The sequence below is a fragment of the Eleginops maclovinus genome, chromosome 6, assembly GCF_036324505.1.
Source record: "Eleginops maclovinus isolate JMC-PN-2008 ecotype Puerto Natales chromosome 6, JC_Emac_rtc_rv5, whole genome shotgun sequence".
NCBI lineage: Eukaryota > Metazoa > Chordata > Actinopteri > Perciformes > Eleginopidae > Eleginops > Eleginops maclovinus.
In genome coordinates this window covers 2,609,953-2,622,238 of record NC_086354.1, presented here as the reverse complement: position 1 = coordinate 2,622,238, position 12,286 = coordinate 2,609,953, and the positions used below count along the sequence as shown (strand labels likewise).

General features: G+C 41.2%; 1 protein-coding gene across 1 annotated transcript; it reads left to right on the top strand.

Annotated features, from left to right (window-relative positions):
* The first annotated feature begins 9,037 nt into the window (after positions 1-9,037).
* LOC134865636 (protein FAM200A-like) lies at positions 9,038-11,863 on the top strand. Its single transcript, XM_063885295.1, has 2 exons — positions 9,038-11,346; positions 11,485-11,863. The coding sequence occupies exon 1, from the start codon at positions 9,262-9,264 to the stop codon at positions 11,341-11,343; it is 2,082 nt and encodes a 693-aa protein (XP_063741365.1). The 5' UTR covers positions 9,038-9,261; the 3' UTR covers positions 11,344-11,346; positions 11,485-11,863.
* The last annotated feature ends 423 nt before the right edge of the window (positions 11,864-12,286 follow it).

Below are 12,286 nucleotides of genomic sequence, written 5' to 3'. Positions count from 1 at the left end.
AATTTTTTTTCTAAAGGATTTTAAATTATGTTAGGCATTCAGAGCTTCATATTCATGTTTTTGAATGAAGTTTTTTATTTCAATTTTCATATTTATGATGTAGTCATCCTAACAAAATGATTAGATTTTCTGTCTGATGACCTTATGGGTGTCATTTATGGTGCTCATAAATTGATGCCCATTATGTTGCATGTTTCCTTTTGTGAAACCGGGTTTTCAAAAGGAAACATGCAAACATTGGTTAAAAAATATATTTATTTGGGAATTTTGAACATCATTTCATCCACCTTTATTTAATATTAATATTTATGACTTTTGGAGCCACTACAACTAAGCCACCCCAGTCAGCATGCATTTAAATGTGCCTCCCCTTTCACACACCATCTGATTAACTTTCCACACAGGTTACTCACAGGTGCACACCATAATGCTTAGATGTTAACAGGCTCAGCTGGGAGGAGGACTTCCCCATCACATCCAAATGTTCTGAGATAAAAAGAGCATAACATCTGTAAAGGCTGGATCACAGCCAGGCCAGGAGTTATACTTAAAATATAATACTGTACATCATTTTAAAAATGATATAATTTACACATCTAATACTTATTTTTACTCAATAGACCTTGACCACATCATAATACCGCAGCTAACAATTACATATGTTATTAAGTTAACATTTAACAGTCAGAGGTGGAGAAGTACTCAGATCTTGTACTTAATAAAAAATTAGTAGTAGCCGAGTAAAAGTACAATATTAACCGAACTCTGAATTGTAGTGGGGTAGAAGTACAAGTTCTACTTAATTACAGTATTTGAGTAAATGTACTTGGTTACTTTACACCACTGATATAAAGTGTACAGTGTTATATCTCAATAAGCCTGTCTGTAGCGATGGCATCTTCAGTAGGATTGTATTCCAGAGAGAAATATCTATGTTCATTAATGGAAACTCCTCCTGTACGTAGCACTCAGAAAGGTTTGGCTTACATGGCATATCAGCAAATGTCTCTGCAGGATTCTCCCTTTCTGAGTTTGTGTCTTTATGGTTGAATGCACTTATTGTAAGTGGATTTGGATCAGATGAACGAATGACATGTAATGTAAAACTGCTTTTTTTGTTGCAATGTAGCATGTTCTGGTGACTTATTGTGCACTGTGCATAACGTTGTAGGTTTTTCAAGTTAACGTATCTATTCATAGTAATCCATTTATATTCACCCTCTGAACACTGTGATATTAATCTTTTTTTTAAGTAACAGATCAGAAATATTTTTTTACAAAATGTCTTGGGGAATGATTTGAAATATTAGAAACTTTGAAAGTATTATTCACGGTTCATACTCCATGCTTAGCTTTACTTATTAACCATTTTAACATGCTAACACAGAGGGCTAACATGCTAACACAGAGGGCTAACAGGCTAACACAGAGGTTTAACAGGCTAACACAGAGGTTTAACAGGCTAACACAGAGGGCTAACAGGCTAACACAGAGGGCTAACAGAGACGGCTAACAGGCTAACACAGAGGTTTAACAGGCTGACACAGACAGCTAACAGGCTACCAGACACTGGCTGAATGTTGATATAGCCATCCAAAGCATTACATATTACTGTTACCATTATAACAATAACATGATAATTCTGCTTACTCATGTCTCAAACCTCTCTTTACTTGTTTTCTTCTCCATGGACACAAGGATTTATTTCAGGCTCTTTTCATCAGTGCTCTTTTACAGACTGGATATGCTAATGACACTGCTGTTTATTTTATACACCGTTCAAATTCAAAGCCTTTTGAAGATAGATTTTCTTTTCTGTTCTTGCTTTGCAGCTGATGCATTCAAATTGTGTTCAATTATCATGCATCAATTATTTCAATACTGTATATAACTTTATCTGAAATCAGCATTTCATCTTCTATCCCAACCATAAAGATGGATTATTGTAATTGTATGTGTGTTTCTTTTCTACATTATGTAAACTGCAACGATTTCTGACGGGCATTAAAAGAGAGTTGTTGTTAAATATATTAAGGTTTCCTTGCTTATTTAGAAGTCATGACACAGATTTGTGAAATTGTTGGTGACAGATTGTTTGATTATTAAACAATTGGTATTTTCTTTTTTTATGCAGTTCGGAAGGTCTAATGCCCTCTGCCTGTAGTGCTGAATTAGATCAGACAGAATGTCAGAGCTTAGAGGTTTAGAGTCTCTCATCAACCAAGGGTCCAACATTATTATTTTTGGCTTGGCTGACAGATTTCTTACCAGTAAGAAATCTGTCAGCCATTAATAATAAATTCCTCCTTACTATTAAAGTTTGACTTCTATTAAACATATCACCTTGATACAATTAATTAATTAAAGTTTATTTATTACATTTTACATTTGCATCAGTGGACTTTACAGATTGTACAGAACACCAATACGACACCCTCAGTCCTTGGACCCTCAGCCCCCCAGTTGATGGGGAAAAATGGAAGAAACCTTGGGGAGAGCAAAAGAGGAGTGATCCCTCTGCCAGGACGGACAGACATGCAACAGATGTGGTGTGTAAATTAAAGAGATAATACATTTACAACATAGGTAATCCTAATGCTAGAAAACATCATCTGTCTATTTAAGAAGGAGCTGAGGATGGATCCAGGTGGGTGTCAACAATCCTCTGGGTGTCATCAAAGAAGTAGTAAGGTGAGCGTCAGGCAGGAACACAGCAACAGGGACAGCCAAGACTCAGGATCCACGACTCAGCCCTTTAATGCTGATAACCTGCCAGGTCACAGACACAAAAAACTCCGGGGAGGCTGGGTTAGTAGCATACATATTTGGGAAAAGAAAGTATTTAGGTACAGAGAAAGAGAAAAAAGAAGTAAGGCGTCCCCCGACAGTCTAAGCCTATAGCAGCAAAACTAGGGCCTTTTTCTGGCTTAGCTGATTTCTTACAAGACAACAATAAATAATTGCTGCTTACTATCACAGTTTTACTGTTAACATATCACCCTGATGAAATCAATCAGTTAATTAAAGGTCCCCTTTAATGCAAAATGCACTTTTTGCTGTCTTTTACACATAAATATGTGTCCCCGGTGTGTAAGGAGACCCACAAAGTGTCTACAAACCTATCGTCCCCCATATACAGTCGTGAGCTGAATCCCCTCCGCAGCACTTTGTGTGTCTGTGTTCAGCAGGATGTCTGCAGGAGGGACTTAGAGATGTTGTTAATATAATACATATAATGTCTCTGTTCTAGTGGTAAACACTGAGAAGTGTTTCAGAAATAATGCTGGATGTGGTTTGGAACATCATATGGCGTTTAATCACGGCAGCGTTTAGCTGAGTTTCTCCCGGTAGAAAACTCTCTTCAGAGAGATCATGACCAGCAGTGCCGCCGCTCCCATAACGCGCATTACGCGCTGTGCGTAGGGCACCAAGTGTCGAGGGGGCACCACCAAAAATAGCCTAATGAAAAATCGTCATAATAATTATAAGGCCGAAATTATTTCAGTAGACTATAGAAATATGAGGCACTTTTTAGGCATACTACTCAAAGGTACCGATGGTGCCCCCCTCTCCCCTCCCCCCTCCCCTCCCCACTCACACAAACACAAACGAAAACACAATCTGCACAATCTGCGTCCCAAGCGCCCTGTGGGTGCCCTTGCTGTCAGTGGTCTTTTGGATTACTCGACATTTTTGGAAATGAAAAGGCAACAGGAGTCAGGAGCAGAAAAAAGAAAAAAGAGGAAACAGCGAGATGATGCCCGTGCATCACTTGCAGGTAAGTGTCCACGTTTAATCTTTCTTAAATACGGGAAATATGTGCAGCTAGTGTAAAGCTTAGCCTATGCATACACCTTGAACTAGCTGACGTTATTGCTAATGTTAGCAAACTCAAATATGTGTTATAACTTAGGCGCAAGCTAAATTGAGATTTTGCTGTTAAAAATTATAACTGCATTTTGCAAGTAACTGATGCCAGTTAGCCGTTACTTTACTTTAGATATTGAATAGTAGACAGTTTATGGTTTATTTTGACGTGACGGTGGCCAATACTTTCTCAGTAACAGTTAGCAGTCATTGCACTAGGTAGGCTAACAATTCTGGCTTCAGACCATTTATCACTGTGTGGCGTGAAATTAATAGTGTTTAGCCAGGCATTTAGAAAAGTTTACATAGCATTTGAGAAAGTATATTTTATTTTGGAGTTTGCAATGCCAATGCATAATAAACCCACGGCCATCTTTAGGATTGTCATTCGGTAGAATTCAGCAAAATAGGCTACAGTCTCACATAAATAAGGTTAGGTGTTCTATGTGCAATGGGACAGAAAAGGGTTCGTGATAATGTGAAGCCTGTAGCTACTGCTACAGCTAGCTTAGCTATATCTGAGAGTGACAGAAGATACATGACTAAATTAACTGGCGTTTTGATTGCATTTATATCATGCAAAGGCATGGACGACATCTGTCGGTGAAATAGAAAAACGTTTTGTAGTAAACAAAATGCCCTCCTAACCATATTGTATTCAATTAAATGTAGAGTTTAATAGTCTTGTGTAAGGTGTATCATTTTGCTTTTATTCCTTTTATTCCTGTTGTTAAGATATAAATATAAAATATCCATTATGAATGATATAAAGCAAACATTATTATTAAATTGTGTACAATATTGCAACTCATTCTATAATGTTTTTATATTAGATTAGATAAGATTGATCAAATAGTTGATATATAAGTAATAAAGGGGGAGAGCTCCTTGGTTGCATGCTTTCAGTTTTAAATCTTTATTTTCTTTTTTGGTATAAGATTCTTTATTTGAATATTTTGTCTCTTTCTATACTGATCTTTTTTCTTCGTATTTCTAAATTAATGCAGGGTCAATGCTGAAATACGTTCAAGCGGGAGCACGAGGCCAAGAAGAGGACACAGATGAGGAAGAACCATCGACAAGTTCACCCAATCAACCCCAGCCAGCAAGCAGGTCTGTACACCCCGCAACAGTACTAAGCCCTGATCAACCACCCTCAACCACCACAGATACACAGCAGATAACCACCACCTCTGAAAGTCCTGTCACTGAGAGTCCGTCAGAAGGTGACAAGGTAGAAACGGGTTTGCCCTCTCCAACTGATCCTGCTCTCTGGCCATTACGGATTTTAGATGCGGATCGTGTTGAGATCGTACGAAGAGGTCCATTTAGAGTCCCATCAGATTTTAATTTTCCAAAGGGACTAGATGGCAGGGCGTTTCATAGTAGCCTGCATTTCAAAACGCTCTCAAATGGAGAGAAAGTCAAGAGAAGTTGGCTTGTTTACTCGAAACAGAACAATGCTGCATTCTGTTTTGCGTGTAAGCTTTTCAGTTTGAAAGCTATAAAGCTCACTGCAGAGGGCAACGGTGACTGGTCCAACATTAACAATAATTTGATAAGTCATGAATGTAGCTCAGACCATGCCCAGTGCATGTTTAAATGGAGAGAACTGGACACACGTTTACAGACAAATACGACAATAGACTACCAGGAACAGACATTGCTGGAGGCAGAAAAAAGAAGGTGGCGAGATGTTCTCAAACGCTTACTGAAAATAACCCTATCTCTTGCCTCAAGGAATTTGTCATTTAGAGGCTCTTCACAGTGTCTGTATGAACCAGACAATGGCAACTTCTTAAAAGAAGTGGAACTTTTAGGCAGTTTTGATCCTGTGATGGAGAACCACCTGACCAAGATAACCGATGAAAGCTCCCGAACACATTATCTTGGTCAGCAGACACAAAATGAGCTGATCCAGATCGTCTCCAACAAAACATTGCAAACAATCCACACACAGATTCAGGAAGCGAAATATTTCTCCATAATTCTTGACTGTACACCTGATATAAGCCACAAGGAGCAAATGTCCCTCATCGTGCGCATTGTTGAATTGGAGCCAAAGCCAAATATCAAGGAGTATTTCCTTGGGTATATGGAGGTGGTTGAACCAACTGGCCTGAACCTGTCTACTGTCCTTTTAGACAAATTAAAGGAACTCGACATTCCATTTGATGATTGCCACGGACAGGCCTACGACAATGGTGCGAACATGAAGGGGAAAAAGCAAGGAGTTCAGGCCCGACTGCTACAGTTGAATTCGAGGGCGTTGTTTGTTCCTTGCGCAGCTCATTCTATGAACCTTGTCATAGCTGATGCTGCGAAGTCATCCAGGGATGCCACTGGCTTTTTTGGCTATTTGCAGAAGCTATTTTGTTTCTTCTCAGGAGCTACAAAGCAGTGGAGCATCTTGACAAAACACATCAACCTAACTGTGAAATCATGGAGTGATGTGAGGTGGGAGAGCAGGCTTAGGAGTGTCACAGCTGTCAGAAGTCAAATCAAAGAAATCCAAAATGCGCTCATCGAGGCTAGGGAAACTGTCAATGACTCTGTTGCAAAAATAGAGGCTCAAGCCCTGGCAGAAGAAGTGGCCTCTTTCAGATTTCTGATCTGTTCTGTTGTCTGGTGTGAAATTCTTACAACCACTAACCAGGTAAACAAGCTCCTGCAGACAAGTTCAATGCAGCTTGACATTGCCGTCGGGCTCATTGACAATGCCAAAACCTCCCTCTCCAGATACAGGCACTCTGGGTTTGCTCAGGCAGTGTCAACTGCCAAGGACCTTTGCGAGGCGATGAACATAGAGCCAGAGCTCAAGGAGAAAAGGCTCAGGAACACAAGAAAGCAGTTTGCATATGAGGCTGCAGACGAGCCCTTCAGTGATGCCCTCAAAAGGCTTGAGGTATCCTTTTTCAACAGTGTTGTGGACTCCGCTTTGATGTCACTGCAGGAGCGTTTTGAGACCATGACCCAGGTCAGAGACAAATTTGGAGTGCTGCTTGATTTCAGCAGAGTGCACGGAATGTCCAAGGAGAACCTGCAAAAAAACTGCATCGAAGTGCAGAAGACACTGACTGAGAAAGGAAATTCGGATATTGATGGACTTGAGATGGTTCAGGAAATCATCAACCTTCCTCAACTGCCACCACAAACAACTGCCTTGGAGTTGCTCTCATTTCTCCATGAGAATCGCCTTCAAGTGGTGTATCCAAATCTCTGGGTTGCTCTTCGAATCGCATTGACTCTCCCTGTTACAGTTGCCTCTGCTGAGCGAAGTTTTTCGAAACTGAAGCTCATCAAAACTTACTTACGTTCAACAATGGGGCAGGAACGTCTAAGTGGTCTTGCTGTCATCAGCATTAATGGTGAAGTGGCTCAGAGGCTGTCCTATGATGACTTAATTAATGACTTTGCAGCGAGGAAATGCAGACGTGTTCCTCTATAGAGTCTTTATAGAGAAATGCTTGATTGTTAAAGAATAGCATTATGCTCTCTCAAAAAGGATGTCCTTGATTTATTTTGATAACACTTTTTTGCACTTTACTTGAATGTGTTTTAGCTGTTCTACAAAGCCTTACTGTTTACAAAGTAAGTAAAGTTGTGACTTTTCGTCCTCTAAATCTTTGTTTTATTTAAGATTTTATTGATTGTACTTATTGATGTTATTTAGTGTAATTTATTCAAAGTTACTGAAGGAAAGTTTGCACTTTCAAATGTCAAAAGTTTGTTGTTTTGCTGTGTGTTTGCTGCTGCTATTGTTTTATATGTTTGGTAATAAAAAAGTTAAACTTTTCCGCGAATGTTTTTTTATTGGGGGGGGGGGGGAGGGCATCATGAAGGAATTATGCTTAGGGCACCAAAATGGCTAGCAGCGGCACTGATGACCAGTGTTGGACAAGTTACTTCCAAAATATAATACAGTAGGCTATATTACTTATTACTGTTTTTTAAAAGTAATAAGTTACATTACATTATTACTGTCTCTGAACTGTAATGCGTTACACTACTTTTGCGTTACTTTGAGTTACTTTCACCAAAATAACCGCTAAAGTAAGTCTTTAAATGCTAAAATGTAGTTTATTGCAGCTCATTAATTAATCTATGGCAGTATGCTGAACATTAAACTCATGCTCCGTTTAAGTGGGCTGAATAATATGTGATACCGGTAACATGACGTCTCTGTGTGTTATTAATAACATGTTAGTGGAGCCTCTGCACGGCCCTGTAACCTGCTGTATATGAACGAGTCTCTATGGCAGCATTAGCTCACCTTGTCATTGGTTTGTTAACGGGGATTTGGCTGACAAGATTTCTAAAAGCCAGCGATTCCACAGAGGACAGAGGCTGCAGATCTTCAACACTCTCCACGAGTCTCTGAACTTCTCTGGGTTCAAGCAGCAGACCGAGAGAAAGTGACCTTCTGTTGCTTTGTCCTGCGCGCACTCCTGTCTTTCTCTGTTCCTTTCTCCGAGCCTGCAGCTCTGCATTGTGAGCCTGCAGCTCTGCATTGTGAATCTGTTCCTGCAGTCATCTTAACCAATAGTAAACAGGCTTACTGAGTTACTATTCTACCTGCACAGTTATTTCTCTGGTGTCGGAATGTCTCGCGATGTTTGTGAATTCTTAGAAACTAAACACCACATCATTTCGGGTTAAAATGTGTTGTAACTGCGTTACTGAGAATTGTAACGGGTATTATATTACCCACATTTCAGAAGTAAAGCGTTATATTACTGCGTTACAGCAAAAAGTAATACATTAGTAACGCGTTACACCCAACACCGATGATGACGCTCCAAAGGGGCGTGGCCAGCTTCGAGAAGCCCCTGACTGCAGGCCGCAGATCGGGGCGGTGATCAACCTGGGGATTCAAACGTTTGACTCCTCCCCAGGTTGATCACCGACCCCAGGTCACATAATGTCAACATGGATGCATGTTCGTTCGCCAGTGCAGTCACACTTCTCCATCTTAGACGAAGCCGACATTAAAATATAAAACATGGAAGTAAGTGAGCCTGCCAATATACACAAATGTCATTGTAATACAATGCTAGAGCAGTGCAGTGGTATATTTGGAAATGACCAATTAAAGTCAAATTCCGTGTGTGACCGTTCCTTACACACGTAACAGGAGCTGTGACCTTAAGTCTAGGTCTACATCAGGGGTTTTCAACCGGTGGTCCGCGGACCCCTGGTGGTCCGCGGCGGCATTGCATGTGGTCCGTGACAAGAGCCTATGTTGATCAGTTCACCATTGTTTTTTTTTAATATAAATTCGCTTTGATATTTCAACACATTTCCAGAATACCGTTACATATCGTGAAAAATATGTTTAAAATAATATAAAGGAAATTCAAGCTGACAGAATGTAGCCTTGCGCCTATCCAGTCTATGGTAGCCTGTGATTCGCTAATGGTAATGAGTTGCGTCGCTAACCTCACTTATTATTCATTACGTACAGTCTTGCGAGCAAAGTTGACACACATTTATAAGCATAGCCGACGAGAGTATTTTAAGATAGGTTGTAGTACAGCAAACATTTGTTACATATGTACTAGTCTAGCTATATATCTAGCACCAATGGATCGTTTTGTAGTGAGGAAAGTGCCAGAGGGACAGGCTGCCATGACAGAGGGTCAGGCTGCCACGACAGAGGGACAGGCCGCCACGATAGGGCAAGGACAGGCTTCCGAAGCGTCAACTTCGCAAAAAAGACGAAAAAGAAAATACAATGAGGAATATGTTAAATATGGATTCACAGTGACGACAGACAGAGCAGGAGAGGAGGTACCACTGTGTTTCGTATGTTCAACAATTCTCTGTAATGAAGCTATGAAGCCGTCGAAACTTACGCGGCATATGGAGACGCATCACGTCCACTTGAAGGCCAAACCCGTTGAGTACATGCAACAGATGTTGCGTGATTTCAAAGGACAGCAGGCTACCATGAGGAAGAGTGCAAAAATAAATGAAAACGCACTGAAAGCATCGTATCTGGTCGCTCTCAGGGTTGCAAAAAGTAAGAAGCCCCATACCATTGCAGAGCAGCTTATATTGCCAGCAGCCATAGATATGTGCAGAGCTATGGTAAGCGAAGAATGTGCCAACAAATTAAAAACTATTCCGTTGTCAGACAACACAATCGGAAGACGAATTGGGGAAATGGCAAATGATGTCAAAGACCAGCTGATGGCAAAACTTCAGACAGTTCTGTTTTCCCTTCAAATCGACGAGACGACAGATGTTACTAATGATGCGCAACTGTTAACATTTGTGCGATACGAGGACAGTGGCACTATGTGCGAGGAATTTCTTTTTTGCAAACCACTGCCCGGGCGAACTACCGGTGTAGAAATATTTAAAGCACTGGACGATTTTTTCACGGAGCACAATATCTCGTGGCAGAGGTGCGTTGCATTATGCAGCGATGGGGCCCGAGCCATGAGTGGCAGCAAGACTGGACTGTTTGCGCATGTAAGGAGGGTGGCTCCGGGGGTAATTTGGACACACTGCCTGATTCATAGAGAGGCTCTCGCCTCCAAAGATCTCAGTGTTGAGCTCAGTGGTGTGTTTGATGTCGTTGTCAAGACGGTCAACTTCATAAAACGAAACGCATTGAATACACGCCTGTTTTCATCCCTATGCCATGACTTGGGAAGTGAACACAGCTCTCTCCTTTATCATTCAGAGGTGCGTTGGCTGTCTCGCGGCGCTGTGCTCGCCCGTGTGTTTGAACTACGCGGAGCTATCTACGAGTTCTTGTGCGAGAAGCATTCTGATCTGGCTTCCAATTTCAACGATAGTTACTGGTTAACTAAGCTGGCGTACCTCACAGATGTTTTTGCAGAGCTGAACAAGTTGAACAGCTCCATGCAAGGGAGAGATGCAAACGTCATGCAGCTCTACGAGAAGCTCGACGCATTTGTGAAAAAAATGTCAAAGTGGATCGAACGAGTGGAGAGCAATAACTTGGCGATGTTTCCTTCAGTTGAGGAATACCCTGACAGCACTGACATCAACGACACTATATGTGAGCATTTGAGGAAGCTTGTGCGTCAATTCGCAAAGTACTTCACTGATTCGGAAGAGTGGCGCCGTGACAGCAAGTGGATCCTGCTCCCATTCAGTGACGATGCATCAGTAGGGTCAAGTCTGACGGCTGTGGAAGAGGATAAGCTGATTGAGATGTCCACAGACTCTGTCAGGAGGCATATGTACGACACACAGCCCCTTGTTAAATTCTGGATAAGTTGCCAGACAGAATTTCCACAGCTTGCTGCAAAAGCAATGAGGTGTCTTTTGCCCTTTCCAACCACATACCTGTGTGAGAGTGGTTTTTCTACACTGGCGTACTTAAAGAATAAGTACAGGGCTAGGCTTGATCCAGAGAATGACATGAGACTGTCTCTGTCTACCATTTCGCCACGAATAGACAGGCTGTGTGGACTTCACCACGCCCAGATATCACACTGACAGGTAGGCCTAATTCTCCCATGTTTTCACTGTTACGACCCTGGCGGGTTTAGGCCCCGCCCTGTGTTAATGGTAAGCCTGTTCTCTCTCCCTGCTTTTCTCAATCTCTCTCTGCTTTTCTCAATCTCTCTGTCTCTACAGCAGGTGATTGGTGACAGGTCTGTCCTGGCTGGGTTATAAAAGCCCTGACCAGCCAGCAGTTGAGGCTGCCTTGGTCTTCATTTGTTGGATTTTGGTTCTCCGGTGTTGTTGGATTTTTGTTCTCCGTTGTTGTTTTGTCACACACCTAGACTGACTTTGCATGACATTTTTAGTTACTTTTCCCAATACTGAATTGCACAACACTTTATTATTCTTTATTCTTTCTTTAAAATAATCTTTAATTTAATTTAATTTAATAAATCTACTTTTATTATTATAAAATCTGCGTGGCCTCTCTTTCATGTTTCATGCATTGAGCTATGCATGTAACACCAAATACACACGCGCACGCGCAGGCACATCAGTGGGCCGCGGATTGCTTTCTAGTCCGAATGGTGGTTCCTGGGACAAAACCAGTTGAAAACCCCTGGTCTACATGTTTAGATATCTAATCATTTGAATTTGAATTTGCTTTGTTGCTTCAATGTATGCCTTGTTGTATTTGTCCACAGCCATTATTTGCACGTTGCAAGTTTAGTCTACACACTGTATACAGTTATCAAATGAAATGCATATTGCTTATTTTATGCATTTGTAATAATCATGCTTTTTATGTGTATGCAATATTTTCTCTGACGTATAGAGACACGTTAGTTTAATATTGGAGGGCGAGACTCCCCAAATAAAGACCTGCAGCAGCGGTCTCTATCACTGCCCCTTCTGCACATTAAAGGGTGCACAAATGATGCTTGAGTACCACATTAAAGGCCATGCTTCAGTGAGGCATAGAGGTACACCTTCT

What these genes read in the sequence shown, in the direction of transcription:
- LOC134865636 (XM_063885295.1), top strand. Translation starts at nt 9,262, where the DNA reads ATGGTAGCCTGTGATTCGCTAATGGTAATGAGTTGCGTCGCTAACCTC.